The sequence below is a fragment of the Eleutherodactylus coqui genome, chromosome 9 (genome assembly GCF_035609145.1).
Source record: "Eleutherodactylus coqui strain aEleCoq1 chromosome 9, aEleCoq1.hap1, whole genome shotgun sequence".
Lineage (NCBI taxonomy): Eukaryota > Metazoa > Chordata > Amphibia > Anura > Eleutherodactylidae > Eleutherodactylus > Eleutherodactylus coqui.
Genome location: NC_089845.1, coordinates 51,837,542 through 51,859,045, shown reverse-complemented (window position 1 = coordinate 51,859,045; position 21,504 = coordinate 51,837,542). Strand labels below are relative to the sequence as shown.

The window sequence follows — 21,504 nt, the reverse complement described above, 5'->3', positions numbered from 1 at the left end:
GTACGCTTTATTTTTTTTTTACGCAACTATACACGTGCTTAAAAATTGCTCGTGTGACTGCACCCTAAAAAGTCAAAAGATCAAAAAAAACAATATGGTATCACTGGAAACTACAATTGGCCTGGAGAAAAAAGGGGAAAAAAAAAAAATTCTATGAGTCTTAGGGCTTAGTCAGACGGGCGTTTTTTCGCGCGATTTGCACATGCGCATGCGTCCGGCGATTTTATAAAACCATTGCTTTGCAATGGTATCGGACACATGAGCGCTTTTTATGCGCTCGTCCGATAAATTATAGAACAGAAATCGCAGATCGCACCTATCTGCGATCTACGATTCCTGTTCTCTTCTCTATATGCGCTCAATGGGGCCGGCGGCAGCAGCGTCGACCCCATTGAGAACATATAGAAGACAAATCATTCTCCTCTGCCACAGCTGTAACAGCTGTGGCAGAGAAGAATGATGTTTGCCCATTGAATTCAATGGAGCCGGCAGCATGCGCATGCGCAAATCGCGTGAAAAAACGCCCGTCTGACTGAGCCCTTAGAATGTGCTGGTGCAAATACAATTTTTTTTAAAGTGTTTTCATTGTGCAAAAGTAGTAATAATTGAAAAGAAAACCTAAATTTCTTATCACCACAACCATGACCTACAAAAAAAATGTAGCATATCATTTCTATACTGTATGGAAAGTCACAGAAACATATACTGTATCCTTTGATTAAAATTTCAAATTGATTAGTGATCAAATTATAAAAAATAACCTGACAACCCCCTGTAATGCCCTAACTATAATATTTAGATGAGCAAGATGAGTAACCATCCTGAAAAGGGCGACCCCACACTAGAACCTGACCTGCCTCTCTCTATCTTTCCCTAATCAAAAAATAGAAAAGCGATTGGATACTTCCCCCTTATTTAACTTTTTGTGGCTGTGAGTATACATTTTGACCTGTAGGGAGCGTTTATTTCTATTTTTCTGTAAGAATTATTCAGTTTGTACCTTAAAGTGCTGTCATTACAGAAAACAACTTAGCCCCCCACAAGGCTATGTTTGTGTCAATGGGGGTTATATTGCAGCTAGGTCTGGTGGGCACCGATTCGGAAAAAAAAAAAGGGCCACACTTGTCTGATAACACATGCTATCAATACATACTGTGGAAAGGACCATTAGGCTGAGTTTCCACAAGGCGTTTGCACTGCAGGTTTATTGCATTTCTGCAGCATTTTTTGATGTCTACTTTAATTGTACTCAAAAGCACAGCCTGAAAATTGCAGGTTATACCCAGAATCGAGGCGGTTTTGTAGTGCGCTTTTCAGCCAAAGAGTTTCTTCGAGTGAAGAACATGATTTTAATTTTCTTCATTTCTAGAAACCCCTCAGCTGAAAAACCTAATCACAAAACCACCAAGATTCATGGCATAACATATTATTTAGACTGTGTTTTTTGGGTGCAGTTAATTTGCACATTAAAAAAGGCTTCAGGGCCGCTACAGAAACGCTGCAAAACTGCGGTGCAAACCCCCTGTGGAAATCCCACCCTATGTGTATCACTTGACAAATACGGCACGGTAAGTGGGGTCAATAAAATGACCAGGGGTGTAACTATAGAGGATGCAGGGGACGCAGTGGCACCCGGGCCCAGGAGCCTTAGGGGACTCATAAGGCCTCTCTTCTCCATATATGGAGCCCAATACTATGAATAAAGCATTATAGCTGTGGGCCATGTTACAGTTTTGCATTGGGGCCCAGAAGCTTCAAGTTATGCTCCTGGTGTGTCTGGGAAACTTACCACTGGTCCAGCATCACCACGGGAGTTGGCTGTGCCAAACATCTACTGCCTGCAGGTCACTTCAACTGGAGAACAGCCTGGGCACAGAAGGAGAAAAGGCAGAGCCAGCTCAGCCAAGTCTGAGACAGAGAGCACTGCCCATCCCCATGTCCCTATTAGGACAGCTTTGTGGTTTCCTTGGGAATCGGGAAACAGCATGAAGTAGCAGGTTATCTGATAGGGATGTGATATAACAATCATGTGACTTGTCGCAAGGGGACTCAATGCAAATGCACCGCTTACCCAATCTTTAAAGTGGCCCTAGTTGCTGCCTTTATTATAGTCCAGAGCTGCATTTATAATTCTGCTGGTTCTCATTGAAGTCAGCACTTATCATCCGCTTCTCCTCTAAGATCTTGGTTGGGCTTCTATAATGCAGCAGGACAGTTAGTTTTGCTATATTAGATTACCGTATGGTGTCTTGTTAAGAAGCGATTGATCAGCAAGCATATCAGCAGAACACTGAGTAAGCAAGCATCGATTAATTTCGAGGGATGGATTTTCTTCTACATTACAAAGAGTAAAACTAAGAAGAAGGATATATCCAGTATAATTTAACTTGACTCTCTATGTGCATTAACTCATTCCTTTAGACTATTTACCAATCTTGTAGTTGTCAAATACTATATGTTTTATCGTATATTTTGTCTTTATTGTATCTCTACAGGTCAGCGTAGAAGTCTTGATAGAATATCCATTTTTTGTATTTGGCCAAGGCTGGTCATCATGTAGTCCCGAGAGAACAAGCCAGCTGTTTGATTTACCGTGCTCCAAGTTGTCTGTAGGAGATGTCTGCATATCGCTTACACTCAAGAATCTGAAAAATGGCTCCATAAAGAAGGGGCAACCCATGGATTCAGCTAGCATCTTGCTGAAGTACCCAAAGAATGACAGTCTGTCAGGAAATAGACATAGATATGCAGAACAGGAGAACGGGATTAATCAGGGAAGTGCACAGGTGTCTTCTGAGAATGGTGAACTAAGGTGTCCTGCTGGATTGAATGCCGCGACCTTTGAAGCCAAAATTGAACCTGGCAAACCCATGGTGACAAGGAAGAGGAGGTGGTCTGCCCCAGAATCAAGAAAATTAGAGAAGTCTGAAGATGAACCACCATTGACTCTTCCCAAGCCTTCTTTTATTCCTCAGGAGGTTAAGATTTGCATCGAAGGTCGATCCAATGTAGGCAAGTGAACCATGTTTAGAGTTAAAAAAAATAAAATAGGCTTACTCTTGTCTTTTTTATTCAGATTACTGTACTGTAGAATAAGTAACCCAGTATTTACACATTATCATCTTATTTTAGGTTTATGTTATAACATTGTTAGAGTTACGACTGGTATCTTTCAGGAGACTGTTGGTGCATAAGTTTCTTTCCACAAGTGTTCACTCGTGCAGTACCTAGGATTGGGGGGTGGGGGGGCTAAGTTTTCTGCAGTCTTGATGGTCAGGATTGTATAAACATGGCTTCTGTGATTTAGTTGCAGGGTGCCAACTTCAACGTTAAAACGACTTCAGCTTTTTCTTTTAGTAAGGATTACAAGGGAAATGAAGACAATATATTTTGGCTGCCCCTTGTTGGGAGGGTATAGCTTCATACTTGTTTCCGTTGTAGGTCACTGGCACAAACTTTCCCAGTTTAATGTCATTGGGTTTTTCGACAATGAAAAAAGATACAATTTTTGTATACGTGTGTTGGAATAATGAATTAGGTTTACCCTTTTTCCTTTGGTCTCATGATAGGTTCGAATCTAGTGCCATGTCTCATGTTGGTGTGGTGTTTTTTGTTTTTTTTTCACAAGTTGAGCCCCATGGATAGCAGTAAATATCTGAGATCCTTCTCGGTGACCGAACACATGATGATGACATCACCTTAGCATAGGGCACTTGGTCTACAGTATCCTGAGGAAGCCTAACTGCACAAGTTAATGTTAGAGGGTTGGAGTCCCTCTTTGCTCTAAAAAGTTTCTAATTTTTTTGTGCTGTGAAAAAAGTCATTTATGTCCTTATTATATATATTTTTGGGTTTATTATCGATATTAAAACTTCCAATGATAGATCGGCCGACGAAGCATCGCTTGCCTCCGTAGCAAGGCAAACATAAAATTTGACAGGACACAGAGGCCAATAAAATGTTACCTCTCTGGCAGATTCCTGTTAGGGCAGATATTTGTTATAGTCTAGCAAATCAATGGCCCGTAAACCCGGCATGTGCTTCCCAGGGTTGGAGCACATCGCCACCGTAGAGCACTAACATCAATTACTTTCATCTTGGGTGCAACCGTTTTGTGTTCAACTTTTTTTTTCTTCTTTACTTACAACTGGTGCCACTTTTTATCTTCGAAGTTCAGTGTGACACATTTAAGGAACAAGAACTGGAGGGGTAATTCGAGATTGTTTATTAGCACTTAAAATGCTGTTCACACTTTATTGCCGAGCATCTTGGTCTAATGTTTGCTAAGTACTGTATCTCACTTTTAATCTTGTGTATTTTAAAATATGTTTTTTTTTTCGTTTTTTTTTAAATATATTTTTTTTTTTTTTCCAACACTGAAACCTACATGAAAATAATCAGAACTTCTTAGAGCAAGACGTCGAACGTTTTAATGTGGTTTCAAAGGGATGAATGTAATTCTTGACCTAGGATGTGACCGTTTATATGTCCCAAAGGACTACTTTTTACAAGAAGGCACTTTTAGAAATAAAAAAGAAAGGGTTAAAGTCATACGCGGAGCTGACATGATAACAGAGAATAGATAGGGAAATATTAAGCTAGATGAATAAAAAAAAAACGTAAAACATAATTGTCCAGTGTTTTAAATAAGAAGATGGACTTTAAACAATAAAAAAAACATAAAAAACCACAAAAAAAATATTCTTGCAGTTTGCACATCTTACGTTTCGCATTTGAATGAAAATTCCTGCAAAATTTTTAAATGTAATAATGTTGTAGAGACAGAAACAGGACAGCTGAAAGAACATGGATACATGTAGCAATTACTTACTATTAACCTGCCTAATGTGTTAGGGTAGTGTTTCTTTCAGTTTCAATCTTTCTGTCACACTGAACAGAGTCTGAGAAGGAATTTCGAGAAATCACGGTGTAATAGCGTGCGTGTCGATGGATGTCTGCGTGTATGTTTGCGTGTCTTCACCTTCTAACTAACCTCTACACCAAGCACCTGTAGTCAGGAGTACAAGAAGTTTCTGTATAGACTCGCCCATTGTTACGTTGGCGTAAACCACATATTGCACAGAGAAAAAATAAAAAACATCAATTTGTATTTCCCACTTAGTCCAAAAAGTAATGTGTACCATATGTATAATATACCCATTTTTTTTCTTGACCTGCCTTTTTATTCACCCCGTATTTCGTATGGTAACTTGCTCTTGTGGATGAAGATTGAGCTTGTGTTTCCCCCCTCCCCCCCCCCCCTTTTTTTTTTTCTCGTTTTAGTTAAGGCTTTTTTTTCTCGTTTTAGTTAAGGCTTTCCAAATAAGGCGTGACAAGTTTTTTTCCCCCCAATTACAGAATTACTGTTTCTCTTCTCAGTATCCTATTTATCCTTCAGAATTAGATGTTTTAGATGTTGTGAATATTGTGATATTTTTTACTTGAGTCTTGCACATATTGGCTTTCATGGCCCTATTTTCCAAAGTTAGTCAAATCGCTTAGTTCATTGTTTTTGATTTTTTATTCGTCACAACTTTAGTTTCATCTTCGAGTTTTAATGTAGCTTCTAGAGACAAGATCTCTCTTTTTTTTTTGTAGAAAACTGGGTATCTATATACTTGCTTCTAATAATGGGAGAAAAAAAAAGTTTAGCTGTTTCTTCTCGAGTGCTCCAGCTTATCCGATAGAATATTATTTCTTATAGACTTTTTGAATTTGCCAATTGTTTTATGAATGGACATAGTCTTCTTTTTTTTAATCATCATCAAGACCACAAATTGTCTGCAGTGCCTCCATTTAATAGAATTTCAATGCTCTGTTTGACTTTAATGACACAGCAAGCTCTTCTAATAACCGGCAAGCTCTCAGGTACAGCTCTCTTATCATTTATTAGTGCGGCAGGGACGGCTACAGAGGGAATAGAATAGGTTCCTTTCTCTAAAGATAAAGGAATGTCCAGACATTTCACTACGTATGAGAAAAACGCACGGGCTGAAATCTACTTACTGGAGTACAGCGAAATATTAGAGCATAGGATTAATTTTAAACTAATTTAGAGAAATATTGCTAAAATAGCAATTCCTTGATATAATATTAGCAGAATTTCCCCCATGACTGGCAACTTAAAATACAAGGCTACAGGGGTAAAGGGGAAGTTGAGTTCAATTCACCTCTACATCCATGTATATCTACCAGCAGACTAAAGACTGCATCATATGGCATTCTATATAGTCGGAAAATGAGATAAAAAACTATAAAGTTCAACTCTAAAGTTGCCCGCTGCCTCTGAGTGGTTGCAGAGATGGAATGTGTCCCCGCTTTAATGCATTGTAGGATTGCGAATGATGCAACCTGCTAACATAGTAACATAGTATGTAAGGCCGAATGAAGACAATGTCCATCTAGTCCAGCCTGTTATCCTCCTGTGTTGTTGATCCAGAGGAAGGCAAAAAAACTAATAGTGTAAAACTAATCCTATGCTGTAATGACACATATGTACTATATACGTTCATATCTTGACTATATATACTAAACAATATATATATGACATTTGCAAAATGCGGAAAATAACATTAGAGAATCGAAAGCCTAAAAAATATTTTGCGCAATAACCATGAAGATAATGATCGTAATAACCTTAGAACTACTAATACTTCAGCCAATCCAGAAAGCAATAAAAGGCGTTGAAATCTAAAGACTGGCATATCCTGTAGCATTGAACCTATTTATCATACTGTAACTCTACAAAGCTCCGACTTTCTCTTCTCTTTCACTTATAGGCTAGTCAACTGAACCTCAAAAATCTGATACTCACTTACACTCAGATTTCTTTTAGACTGCTTGTTGAGTGCTGCATCTACCTGAACCCATTTCTACAAAGCATTAGCCCCAACCCCTTGTCTCACACCCTACTTCTGTCCTCCTCTGGTTGTGGACGGATGTACTATTTATCCTCAGGGCACTTTTTTCTTCTGTTTAATTTGGTATGAGGGATGAGAATGTGTATGGAATTACAATTACCACTATACCATGTGCAAAGGCAACATAATTCAGATGTTCCGGAAAAAAAAAACCTCACTGGAGCGCCTGAAAGCAAATATCATATTAGTGTAGCTGTTCCTGCTACGAAACATCAGTCTAGAAGATCCCCCCAGACATAATAATGGGGATAACAGCATCAGTGCTGGTTTTTACCTTAATCAGATTCGACTTATGGCAAAACAATGAACGTAGTATCATCAACTTTTGAAATAGGTAATCCAATCTTGTAAGGTTATACCATAACCTTATGACCCATGAAGATCCAATCTCTTTGCCCCTTGTTAAATCGGAAAACGAAGGGACTGAGGTCCCTTCAGCATTTCTTCTGCCCAGCAGTGCTTCCAACGGCCTGTGGATTCAGTAACTGTGCTACAGTTCTCTGCGTAGCGGGTGGCTGGGAGTGTCACTATGCAACCAAAAACTGTAAAGGGGTTAGCGTTGTAGCCTCTTCATTCTGAAGATCGGACAGTCGAACTACCACCAATCCCAAAGTAATATGCCATCAATTTGTACGGTGGGAAGACCTATTTAGGTCTTGTAAAGTGCTAGTCATTTGTTTGCCAAGAGTATGCCAAGAGTTAGGAATCTCCGGCCATTAAGGGTTGCTCCCGAGTCAACAACTTGAGTCATCCCACCATGACAACGTATGACAACGTATGCCAAGAATTAGGAATCTGCGGCCATTAAGGGTTGCTCCCGAGTCAACAACTTGAGTCATCCCACCATGACAACGTCCGATGATAAAACGGTAAAGAGATGATCTTCTTCAAATCCAGCATAAGAGATGCAAACCATACACCATAGTAAATAGCAGGGGCTAGCTGCATACTTACGTGAGAATTCGAGGCAGTCTTTCGTCAGCCGACAAAACCTCCTCATTATAGTCTATGCCTGTGACTGTTATCTAAACTTAAGAGCGCACCTTCGTGAAATACGCGGCGGCTAGACGAATAACAGATTTATTTTTTTAAAATAACAATAGATATGAATTATTCTTGAGTGAGTTGTTCGGGAGTGGGGGGGGGGGGTGTAGGGTCATCTCAAATACATCCTATATAAACAGGTATCACAGTATCCATGTCCCAGTGTAGCACTCAGCTGCATGTACATCTATATGTATGCCTGTGTATATGCATGTGAATATATAGAATTATATATACGCATACATACACATGAATGCACTCTATAGAAATCGGAGTGTATCTTACCTCGGTGTGCAGAGTTGTCAGCAGCGGGGCGGGGGGGGGGGGGGGGAATTATAGCAGCTGCATGGAGACAAGGCAAAAATAACTTGGTTGCTATGCAACATCTCTATTATCTCATCCTCAGATGCAATACAGAGTCTCTCTATACATGATGGCATCACATTTCTATTAAGTGAATTCAGAACTTTGTATCCTGGTATAGGAATTTATACGATCATGGTTTAGAACCCTAGTCGTAGGTTCCGTGTTTGTGACATAGGAACACTATTGTCGATGGTTCCCAGTCTATTCATGGGCACCGGTCTCGTCTATAGAATGTCCAGGAAGCTCCGTGACATCATCGTTCTTTCTAGAGATCATTCACATATATGGCCACGTGATAAAAAAAAATGAATGTAATATGAGTAATTCACGTACTTTTTGTTTTTTCACTTTGTTCTAGATTTTTAACTCTTGGCTCTGCCATTCGTTATTCAATGTAATTCCAGGGTCAGGTTATATATATATATAGCTGTATGTATAGTGAGAAAACGATAGAGATGAAAAAATAAAAAAAAGATAGCTCTATGTGTATATAGACATCATATATATTTTTTACATTTCAAAGTATACATACAGGTGAAGTGTTATTTTTCTACCCCTTACTTTCAGCAGACCCAAAAGGAACATTGGCGCCGAGCATTATGGCGCCTCACCAATTAGTCATAGATATTTTTCTAAGAATGCTATAAACTATACAAGCAACATTAAAGCAGCAGTCCATTGACTCGTTACTGAGGCAGCGTTCTTTTAGTGCATGCTCGGAGGAGTCGAAAGAGAATTCCGTTAAACAATGACATGTAAAATACCTGTAGTTGTTGCAATCGCTGTCTATACTCTTTCCATTGTCCCATAGGGGAGTCTTGGCTTCTTGCATACTGTATTCGTTTTTGGGGTTTCAGTGCTGAACTAGTGTTTTTTTTCCCAAATGTTACGTGCTGGCCACTTATCGCGTTGACCGAAGGAAGGGTTTTACGATGGACTGCTGCTTTTACTTTGCATGTTACGGTGTTGACGTGTTTCTCTGTTCTTGGTCAGTTGTGGAATTTATCAGAATCGTGGGATGAGCAATCCTTTCAATGTATATCTCCTTAGATATTATCTTATGATTATATTCATTCTTAACGCACTCGCTTATTAATACAGATGCAACTAGTGATTGTGAAACCATATTGGCTACTTGTTTTTGTGTTTTCTTTTGTTACGGCATACTCTGGATCTTTGCGTAGAATTTCATGGTACTCGTATTCTCGTCTTTGTTTCTTGAGCTGGGTGGATTAAGAGGTGTAATAATAGTAGGGCATGCTTAACATCTATTCAAATGACATTTCGCTTCTAGCAGACCAGGCTTTCACTATTTCCCTTTGTCCTCCTTGCAATAGCATTTCGACAACAGTCATTTGATTTTACCTTGTTTTAGCTTTTCATTAATAGTAATAGTGCCAGACTTTGAGTTTACAATGAAACACAATCACCAATAAATTGAGTCAGGGAGTCAATAAAGAAAAAAAAAAAAGAACCTCGATAGGGATTTCTATGTGAATAATGACTGTTGTTTGCAGATTTTAACTGGGTAACTTTTACCATTTTATGTGGGTCACATTAGGTAGGGGTGATATATTGACAACGTTTTTGTTTTTTTTGCCTTATGTCTTTTAAAGTCATTGGATTATGTATCCATTGTATATGTGATCCCCCGACCTCCTCTGTCTGTACTTACAATATACACCAAGAGACATTTAATTTAGTCGAGTCTGTAAAAAATCACCGTTTCACAGGAAATGCCATCACTACGATTTCCTATCAGCTAACTTTTAGAGAACTTTCACACCTCTTACTCAGGGATGGGGCTGGTGTATGTTTGGTACACATGTGACCAGAAGCAGCACTTTCACTACTCTGGAGTAGGGATGTTCAATATACAAATGTTTGTTCTTTTTTTACCTTCAACCTGGGACAACACAATAGAGTTCTATGAAAAAAAAAGGCTATAATATGTACATATATACAAAAAAATGCAAACATATGTTATGTGCTGCCAAAACTTTCTTGAGCAAAATTCGGAAAGCCAGAATGATGAATTTTCAAAATTTACGTAAATTGATATTTCAAATCTAGAACTTCAAGGTGGCCAAAAGTTCGAAATAAAGCTAACAAGACAAAAACATGCACTTTTTCCTTCTCTTGTGGCCGAGTGACAAGTTAACACTCCAGTTTGCGCCCCTGACGTATTTTATCTCTGGTAAGATAGTAAAAAAAATTAGTCTTTCAATAACCAAAAACATTTGACGATAAAATGGCGGCACGATAATATGGTTGCAATTTTGTGTCAAGTCCTTAGGTATTACTGTACTTTGCAGTGTTGTGTTAAACCAAATGACAAACAAATCCAAACACCTTGCACACCTCTACTCCGGAGTGAACTTTTTTCTTTTTTAATTTTTACGCAGATGACCTCGCTTCAGATGTGTTACCTTACTGATAGAATCTTTTCTCGTAGCACTATACTGTATGTTGTGCGAATATATAGTTTTTTTTTTTTTTTTTAATGTAAACCTAATCTGAGAAGCGTATACCTTTTTTTTTTTTTTTTCAGAAGCACTCATATTTAGGAGTACATGACAAGCTTAAACGAAATTGCACAAAAAATGAATGTTGGAATGAGTAATTCAGTGTTTGAAAAGACATGGATTCTATTGAAACAATGATGGGTTTCATACTTTGTAAAGTAAATAAATATATATATATATATGCGTGTATGTGTGTGAGTGTGTGTTTGTGTGTGTCCGTCAAGTGTATAAACGTGGGTTTATACATATGCGCACACACGCCGATATTCACGTTTGTATACAAAAGTAGAAAGGTAAAAACTTTGCTATTTTTTCTTATTGTATATAGAAGAAATCTGTCAAGTTTAGATGATCAGGTGTACATGGCTTCAGCCAGAGACAATTTCTACTCTCTGATGGCTTGTCAAGGACAACTATACTTAATTAAGACTCTTGGACCTAAAGAATTTGAGCGCTTGAATTCATCTGTTTTTAAAATGAAGAAGTCGACCAAAACTGGAAACTTAGGGAACCTTTAATTTAAAAAAAAAAACATATTTGGTTACGTAGGATAATGGAATAGACTTGGATAGTGTTTATACATTGTATGGGCCATTGTCATCATTTACCATTGTAGTACCCATTTACAGTTAAATATTATTATACAATATTGATTAATTGGTAAATGCTAATTTGAAAATTGATGTGTATGTAATTCGAGTTTAACATCATTGGTGTTGTGTAAACCACATCAGTTTGGGTTTTAGGCCTAGATACAGATGTAACTGGACCACTACAGACATGCCGCATCCTCCTCAATTGACTAAATTCTATAAATATTGGGCATGCAACATGGGGTATGTTAATAAAAACTAAGTAAAGCAAAGTGCTGCATCGGCCCACAACAGCCAATCAGACCTTTTGGAGGATTGGTTACTTTTATACTTGTTTCGATGACTATCCCCCATGCTCCTTGTCTTTCCCATCATGATGTATGTGAGCGTAGCATTAGTAAGGATGAGCACAAATAGTGGGTTCTTCAACGGATGCTCCTCCCTACCACTTGACAATTGGACCCCAATGAATTTAGACTTTTTTCAGACCTGAAACAGTTTATCCAGGGTGCTATCAATGTAGTTCTGGTATTACCTTGTATTTCATTTCAGACCCCAATCATAAAATAGGGTCTCAATGCTATTTAAACGACCCCATTCATCTGTTATCTGCATAAGATACACATTTTACCTACGGCAGTAAAGCACGTATATGGACGTCCACGTCATCCATGGATTTCCTTCTGGACCTTGCAGTCTTTCAGTGCTGGAATGAAGACCTCAACTCTAATTAATAGAGGTCCTCCCTTTGTTAACTCAGCATGTTCTAACAAGGCATATGACATATGGCTGTCCAAAGCCAAAATTCCCATTAAATTCTTCTGAACTCTCAAGTTATCGTAATTGGTCTACATTGATGGCGTCCTAAACTCTTCCTGTCTGTTCATGTGGTTCTATTAAACTAGCCCATAACATACCTGATAATATGTTATTCCACAGTGGTGAATCCTATTGTCGATCCATTGTTTTTGTGTCCCATGTTAATTCTGGATCCACACAAGCAAGTTTTGGTGCCATTTTTGATACAGTTGTGTAGCCAAACTCATGAATAGGTTAATAAAGAGTAGTATAAGCTCTTCCCTCATACCTTCCTCCATTTATGATCCTCTTGTAGCTTTGGCCTAAGAATCTACATCAAAAATACACCAAAAACTTTGTGTGTGAACCCATCCTAAATAACACATCTCTGCCGCCTTCAACTTATTAAACTTATAAATTTCAAGCGAGTTGGGTCCAGTAAACGGATGGAAGAAAATTATGTATAAAAAGAGAACGTATTACTTTTTCATAACCAGTTCATTGCGGAACTGTCCTTGCACAAAAAAGATGAAAACTATGATCACAGACACAAATGAGTTTTTCCTCCCACTTATATTTGTGAGAAATGTTTACACAAGGTTTCAGCCTAGAATGAAATATAATATTTTTTTTTTGGTATCTAGCACTTCTTCCTATTATTTGTCTAAGTAGGTTCTCCTAACATCCAGATGGGAGAAAATGAAGGCTTCTAATGCTTCTTACACTATTACAATTAAGAATATTTGTTCTTTGTGACCTTGCTACAAGAAGTAGTTATTGTGATATTATCTCTGAATTGTATTGTTTTCTTGTCATTGTGTGAAAAAGACTAAAGTCTTCCATTAAAACTAATTGGAGACTTCACCCATGTTAACTCTTCTGAATGTTTATAGCGTTGGCTGGCCAAAGCTGCAAAGGTCTTTTCCCGGTTGCGTGTCTGCCACAATTTGGAAGTGTTTTACAGGCAATGCTTAAAGTGCTAGTAGGTCTATAGCCTCCCGGCACTGATACATTCATTTCATAATAATAGATCCTATAAAGAGTTATTAAAAAAAAATCTAAAAATTAACTACGGAAGAGTAGCACAATCCATATATTACAGAGGTCGTTTTACCTTACAGTTGAAGAATTTGTTAAAGGTACCATAGGTGTTTAAACATTGTATGGCTGTCTAGTGCAGTATGGGTGGGTATGGCTTAGCTTCAGACATATATTGTGAAATACTATGTAGCGAATTGCTTAAAGTGTCAGGTAGTACTGTAAGAGTTAATATAAGCAATACTGAAAAATTCCATTTTGGAACATATGCTTCATACAACCACTCATGATTCTCACTCCTTCCTGTGTTTTAATACTAATTTGCCAGGTGGCATGACACAAGCATACAACGGTGCCTCAAGTCATGGCACATGGTGCTCTGCGAAGTAGGTTTTCTCCTCTAGAGGCAATACTTCTAGTGAAGAATATCTGTAATACAACATCCAAGATAAAAGTAAGCATTAAGTCAGTGTCTTCGGTTCTGAAGGCTTCCATGGTTGCTCTTGCATTCGGGCTCTGTAGAACTCGGAGGTTGTACAGAGCCATAAGACTGTAGTGTGCTTGAGTCCTAATTTAGTAAAAAATAGGGGTCTGTTTCAGCAGTGGATGCAGTAAGTTTGCAGGAAGTACATATTTATCCTGGGTAGTACCCAGAGGCGTAACTTGAAGCTCCTCGGCCCCAATGCAAAATCTGTAACAGCGCCCCCAACTATAATGCTTTATTCATAGTACTGGGCGCCCTATATGGAGAAGAGAGGCCTTATGGGCCCCCTAAGGCTCCTGGGCCCGGGTGCAACCGCATCCCCTGCATCCCCTATAGTTACACCAGTGGTAGCACCCATTTAATTGGATGTAATGCCCATGTAAAGACAACCCCCCAAACCCCAAAAACTAATTATACAGCACAAATAAGTTTTACTGTGTAATAAAGTCAAATGAGTGTATTTCTAGTGCACAGCTTGATAAATGTCACATTCTTCTAATATTCAGCTTGAAAGCCCCCATTTTATTGTATGATTTGCATTCTAGGATGGCAGGATCACCTTTATGGAAAATCCTACATTACAAATTACTAATACATATCCTTTATGGGTAAATATATAAATAAGTCCCCGATATCCTATTTCAAGAATATTTACCGTAGTATGCAGTATATATGGCATTCAAGAAATCTCCCACATTTATATTAAGTGTTTCAATAATCCTAAAACCTATGTCAAATAAAAAGATGTACAAGATATGAGATATATAACTGTCCAGGAAGTCCTACAAAAGCAGGGAAAGGCACTGAAATGTATTTGAACAGAACCTCTTTAGGAAATCTTAAAGGAATTGTCCAGTTGTAAACTACTAATGGCCTATTCACAGGATAGGCCATAAACGGTAGATTGGTGTGGGTCTGCCGGTTGGGACCTCCACTGATCAGCTGTTTGCCGGGCCAATACACTCTGCATTGAGATGATTTCTGCAGGACGTAGACAGCTTCATTCCCACTGTAGCGACAAGCTTGGTATGGTAGGCAATTCACCTCAATGGGATCTTTGCCTGTAATAACTAGGCTCGCCACTGCAGTGGGAATGGAGCTGTTTGCTTCCTGCAGAAAATAGTTTAGTGCACAAGTGCAAAAAGAGTATCAAAGTAGATCCTGGGTGGCTGACCATCACTGATTACCTATTCTGTGGATAGGCCATCAATAAGTTAAATCTGTCCAACCCTTTTAACCCTTTATTTTGTGATTATCTCAATAACTTAGTTCACAAGTCAGTTGGATAATACAAGATGTTCTTGTGTTATCCAACTGACACATCAACTAAGTTATCGATGGACTATCCAACCTCAGGTATGTAGAGTCTATAAAAGTCTTTTTTTTTTTGTGCTAGCCAATAAGAATCATTGGACTGTCCTCCTATTCTGCTGTACGACATGCTTCCAAGATACGCCAAAATGAAAAGAAACTTGCAGCTTTGTCCTAAGGTCCATCTTGGCCTATCCAGCCAGTATCAAGTGAAAAGATGGAGGAAATAATGTTTTGCACATTATTGGGCAGAGGGTAAAGTTCAGTGCATCCAGACCTAGTTCCGAGCTTTTATTGTGACAGACTTTTTTTCCATATGCGTGCATACTCTCTGTAATTCCAGTGTAAAATATTGTACTTGCACTAGCTTTTATAAAAACAAATATAAAAAAAATGGAAGAATTCATATTCTATTTTCTAATCGTGGTGTGTCTATTTGTAGGATACACTCAAGTCTGTTTATTGAATTTTATGGTCCCTTTCTTTGATGGTGCTTGCAGGTTTTCTAGGTAGAAATTATTTCATTATAATAAAACAATGTTTGATTCAAAATTTGAACAAAATTGTTTTAAATAAATTGTCTGTATACCAGTACAAGTTTATTGTTTCAGTATACTCGTACTAATAAAATAACAGTGCCAATTGCAACCCTGGATCTGTGTCTCTTTATTTCACCACGGAGAAAGAACACACACGACATTCACGGTTTCACATAGACATCTACTTTATTTGCTCGGTCTTACCGCTACATTCACAGATCAGGTAAGTACAAGGTCCATCGGTGGCATAAGCAAGAATGCAGGAATCATCAAGGCTTCCATTCGTCATGCAATTTCTTATCAGGCCGTATGTGACTATAAGGATTTATTTCATATGTAGGTTACTGTATTCATACACTACTGCGCCCCTATGTTTATCTCGGAAAACATTGACATTAACCAACGTCTACATAATATCTAATATGGTGGTGGACCCTCTGCCTTATATTATATGGCTAGTATAATAGTATCCGTCAGAGCGTAACTTGAAGCTCCTGGGTTCCAATGAAAAATCTGTAACAGGGCCCCCAACTAGAAGGCTTTATTCATAGTACTGGGCTTCCAATATGGAGAAAATAGGTCTTATGGGCCCCTAGGGCTCCTTGGCCCGGGTGCAACGGCATCCCCTGCATCTTCTATAGTTACACCCCTTATAATAGTCTACTGTTAAAACATTCATACATGATAAGATTGAACATTTGGGTGTAAAAGTTTTAGGCTTCCCCATGTTCACTATGGCACCAACAGATGGATATTATTAGAGATGAGCGAGCACGCTCGTTTAAGGCTGATCCTCGATCGGGGGGAGCAGGGGAGAGAGAGATCTCACTTCCCCCCCTCCCCCCGCTCCCACCGTCCGCCCCACATGGTGCTCGGTGGAGTAATCAGTTACTCAACAAGACCGATGCTCAATCGAGCATCAGCCTTAAACGAGCATGCTCGCTCATCTCTAGATATTATACAACACGTACAAAGCTCTGCATAGAACAACAATATCCATATACCAAATAAATACACTTTATTTTCAGCTCTGAAATCACCCGATGAATATTTTAAGGTGGTTTGGATCAAATTTTCTAAAAAATTCTCATTTTGCCGTTAGTACTTGTATTTTAGAGTTCCAAGATAAAAATTTAATTTGTTATTTTCTGGCCAACAGTTTTAGAGAAAAATATGAAGAACACACATGAGATTTGCATCGTTTTTTATCACCCACAAAGCAAAAAGTTACCAAGACCGTCCAATGGTTATATAAATATGAGGTGTGTGTGTAACACTTCATGCAATGCTTTTTCTCAAAAATATTAGCTATGGCTGTTTTTACAAAATTACCTGCCTTATGGGCTTTTTACACGGCCCAAGGATTCGATAAGAACATTTGTCTGCGCAATCATCGGGCAGTGTGATGTTGCACCTGATCAGCCGATGAATGGGCTAATTCCCTTTCACCAGCTGATGGCATCTTTTGTGCAGATGAAAAAATTATCATTATCGCCAACCTCTCCACATGTGATTAGGCGGTGTACAGGCAACGAAAAAATGCACCAATTTCCTTGATCGGCATTCATTACACAGCTCAGATTGAGGTATGTAAAAGGACCGCAGGCTGTATTCGCACCTGCGTGTGAATAAAAACGTAATACAAACTGATATTTTCTACGCCAGTTGTCCCAATCAGTTGTACCAAAAGCAAAAAGAGACACATGCAAAAAATGTGCTATAAATGTACTGATTTCATGTTTTAGCACTTCAGTAAGAGGGAGTCAGTCATCACAGTACCTCTTGGTGGCTTGGTAGAAGTGCACTGACATACTGTTTGCTATATACAACGTTACGATACAAATGAGAGGCGGCTCATGTGGAACCAATTGAACAGAAATTGAGGAATCATTGGAACATAGCATGGTGCCGAAACCAGGAGACAGCAAGGTAAGTATAAACCTTTTATTCCGCAGGTTAAAAGACCAAGCAAGACGTTTCACCGCAACGGGCCAGTGGCTTCATCAGGTCTGACAAAGCCGCCAGCCCATGACACTGAAACGCGTCGTCCAGAGGCGTAACTTGAAGCTTCTGGGCCCCAATGCAAAACCTGTAACAGGGCCCCCAACTATAATGCTTTATTCATAGTACTGGGCTCCCTATATGGAGAACAGAGGCCTTATGGGCCCCCTAAGGCTCCTGGGCCCGGGTTCAACCGCATCCCCTGCATCCTCTATAGTTACACCAGTGGCGTCGTCTGTCTTTTAACCTGTGTATATCTAAGGCTTATACTTACTTTGGTGTCTCCTGGTTTCGGCGCCGTGCTATGTTCCAAGGCTTCATCCATTCTATTGTATATAAGATGTACTAACTATTATCTGAACATAGTCTTCATGCGCAGCATACAAGGCACTATCTGGGTGTGGAGTTTATATAACAAAGTCCTGTTATAACATGTATGCTGAATAAAGCTATAGTCATTCTTTTATCAGATTAACCCTACAATGCATGCTGCAGAATTTGGGATACATATGATACAAAGTGCAAAATGGATTAAAAATCATGCATTGTAGGGTTAATCTAAAGTAAAGATACCATTGAATAGCACCAAAGAACAACAAAATGCATCCTGCATACAAATGTAGCAGGTAGAACCCAAATGTAAAATAGTACAGTCTGACCATGCCTGGACATACGCTGAACCATGTAGTAATAATTGATGAATAGGTTGGCCCAGTCTTGAGGACAAAGCTGAGACAGACCTACAGATGATTTTTCTTAATTCGAAGATTTAATTAACATCATTGTGAGAATTTTTGGAATTGCTCTAACACAGCACAAAGATGCTGATTGCTCCAATAAATATGTATGTAATAGGATGCAATGGAAACCTACTTCATAAGGGCTCCTTCACACAGGCGCTGGCTGCAATTTCACAGTTGCCCGCATTGCAGCCGAAAATTGCATGAACATGCCACAGCCTGAAATACCATTGGGCGGGGGGAGAGAGTTCAGTCTGCTAAACTCCCTCCCCCTCTCCACCCCTTGCCGGCAGCAGGGGGGCAGGAGCTTAGCAGAGCTAGTGTGCTAATCTCTAGCCCTGTCCCGCTCCCTCCCTTTGCCGGCAGCCAGCAAGGGGTGGAGAGGGGGAGGGAGTTTAGCAGAGCCACTTCAGCTCTGCTAAACTCCCTCCCCCTCTCCACTCCTTGCCGGCAGCAGGGGGGCAGGAGCTTAGCAGAGCTAGTGCTCTAATCTCCCACCCTGTCCTGCTCCCTCCCTTTGCCGGCAGCCAGCAAGGGGTGGAGAGGGGGAGGGAGTTTAGCAGAGCCACTTCAGCTCTGCTAAACTCCCTCCCCCTCTCCACTCCTTGCCGGCAGCAGGGAGGCAGGAGCTTAGCACAGCTACTGTGCTAATCTCCTGCCCTGTCCCGCTCCCTCCCTTCGCCGGCAGCCAGCAAGGGATGGAGAGGGGGAAGGAGTTTAGCAGAGCCACTGCTAAACTCCCTCCCACCTCCCTTTTCTAGCAGCTCTCATAGGCTCCCATAGGAGTCTATGGGATCAGTCGGTGTATTCCGGCAAAAGATAGGTATAGACCTATCTTTTCCGGTCAGCGTAAAAGCGGCCAGCTGAATGTGCACCATTTGCGCTATCTTCCCCAGCCGGCCGATTTTACGGACCAAAAAAATTGACCATCTGTACAAGTGCATAGGAATCCAATGCTACAGATGGTCGTGATTTTGCCGCGATGAAACGCTCATGTGAATTAAGCATATGGGGTAGAAAGTGAAAGCGCTCTGTTTATAACATCACAAAATATGGTGGACACCAAGAACACCACAAAATGAAATTCCATTCATTCCGTTTCTCTGCTTAGTCTTTGTAAGTATACTTTGCTCTCCGTAATGAAGGAGAAGGTGCAGGGTCGTTGACAGCTGTAATAATGTAGGCTGATGGTGCATATTTTTTCCATTCAGGACAACAGCAGCTATGAATAGAACTGCGGTAATATTGAACGCAGCTCTGAAGGCACAATGGACAGCATGTAGATAAGCGCAATTCAGACTTTCACTCTATTAGACCTGTATTTACTAGAATGTGGAAATGAGAGCTTTCTGATTCAGCGAGGCTATTTCTGGAGTACTCTAGCCTGCATGCCTACCGCACACCCACACATGCAGTCAGGCTTCATTCCTCATACCATAGGCGGCTTCAGACAGTCAAGACAAACGCTGCTGAACATTTTAATTAAATATACATCATGCAGGATTATTCCGCGGTCTAAAAGAAGAGACAAAGCAGCCGCATTGTAATTAAAATGGCACCGCAAAGATAAAGTCATTTTAAGGTTGGAGTAGACGGGAGAACAAGTGGTGGAAGCTTCAGCCAACCATCTGTTTAAGCAGCCTGAAAAAATACTGCGCTAATCAACAACGAAGAGCCACTCGAGCAGCACAAGGTCTCGCTGCACGGCCGGGAACATTAACTACCTAAAGCACTTTTTTAATAGATGAGGTATTGGAGTCTCGTTAAAATTACATGAAACAAGCATTATTAATTCTACAAGACTATGGGCAATGTAGACCTTTAGGAACACTATATCAAGTGCGAATTAGAAGACTGGGCTCCGGTGTCATCTACCATGATCCATAGAGACATGCACATGCCAAGTTTGAACAAAGTACTATACTACCCTGTTTCCCTGAAAATAAGACATACCATGATTTTCCAGAATTTTTGAGGATGCAAAATGAGTTTTCAGGCTTTTTGAGGATGCTTGAAATATAAGCCCTACTCCAAAATTAAGCCCTGCTAACAGTTAATTTAAAAAGTCAATTTAAATAGTGTCCAGGCAGCTATACATGTAAAAAAGTTAAACCTTTTTGAACAAAAATTAATATAAGACACTGTCTTATTTTCGGGGAAACACGATATCTATACTATGGCCAGACTGTAATATCTGGACCTGGAAGACATTAGAACAGAGTACAGCACAGCAGTTGTCCTTCTTACTGATATACAGTACTGTAGACTAGCCCTTTTAGTACCTTCTTTTACATACTGTTATAACCTATTGTTGAAATAATTGAAAAGCATACAAATACACAAGTTGCGCTGACACTAGTTCATGTACATTCTTCTTCTTCATATGCAACTACTGGAGTTTTAGTCCTTTGTCTGTGGGTAAGCTAACCTACCTGGTAAGTTCCAAAGTTTTTCTAAATTTAACAATCAGGAATTTAAAGGGGTTGTCCCACCACTTAAAAATTGCTTTGTGACTACTTTGTCCTTCTTAGTTGCATGTGATAAGCTGCAGCCAATCACTGCAACAGCAGTGAACTTCTATAGCCACTGATTGGCTGCAGCGGTCCAGGAAGGACAGAGTGGTTGTGAAGCAATTTTAAGTGGCGGACGATACCCTTTAAGAATTGATTGAAGCTCAGCTCAATCCTGCTGACATGAAGCAGAGATCATGGCTGCTATATGCAGGTCAGACTGTGTTCATAGGGTTTGATAGACAGAGGCCAAATGAGTGCATAACAGAAAAAGGGGTTTGGAATAGCATAGAAGACTATGTTGTTCTTTCCCACGGAATACAGTAAAAATAGTATACATTAGTAAGTATACCGTATTTTCTGGACTATAAGGCGCACATAAAATGCTGAGAATTTCTCAGAAATAGAAAGTGCGCCTTATAATCCGGTGCGCCTTATATATGAACCCGACAGTAAAGAAAGGGGTTCATACAGGATCCTTTACCTCTATCGTGGGCGGCATACCACAGCACACACCATGCTCCTCCCCCCCCCCCATCCCCCGTGCGCCTATCAATTTATTCTTCACTTGGGTTTTTACAGTACAGGTGCTCCCCGACTTGCGAACAGGTTCCGTTCCGGGAGCCCGTTCGCAA

At 39.8% G+C, this 21,504-nt stretch overlaps 1 protein-coding gene across 3 annotated transcripts in view; it reads left to right on the top strand.

Moving 5' to 3' along the window:
- Positions 1–3,225, top strand: part of ATXN1 (ataxin 1) — a 284,235-nt gene extending 281,010 nt beyond the window's left edge. For all 3 annotated transcript variants that reach the window (XM_066579392.1, XM_066579391.1, XM_066579393.1), the window contains one exon: positions 2,496–3,225. In XM_066579392.1, the coding sequence (XP_066435489.1) occupies positions 2,496–3,020 (525 nt within the window). In that variant the 3' untranslated portion in view covers positions 3,021–3,225. The remainder of the gene's footprint in view (positions 1–2,495) is intronic.
- Positions 3,226–21,504: the final 18,279 nt, after the last annotated feature.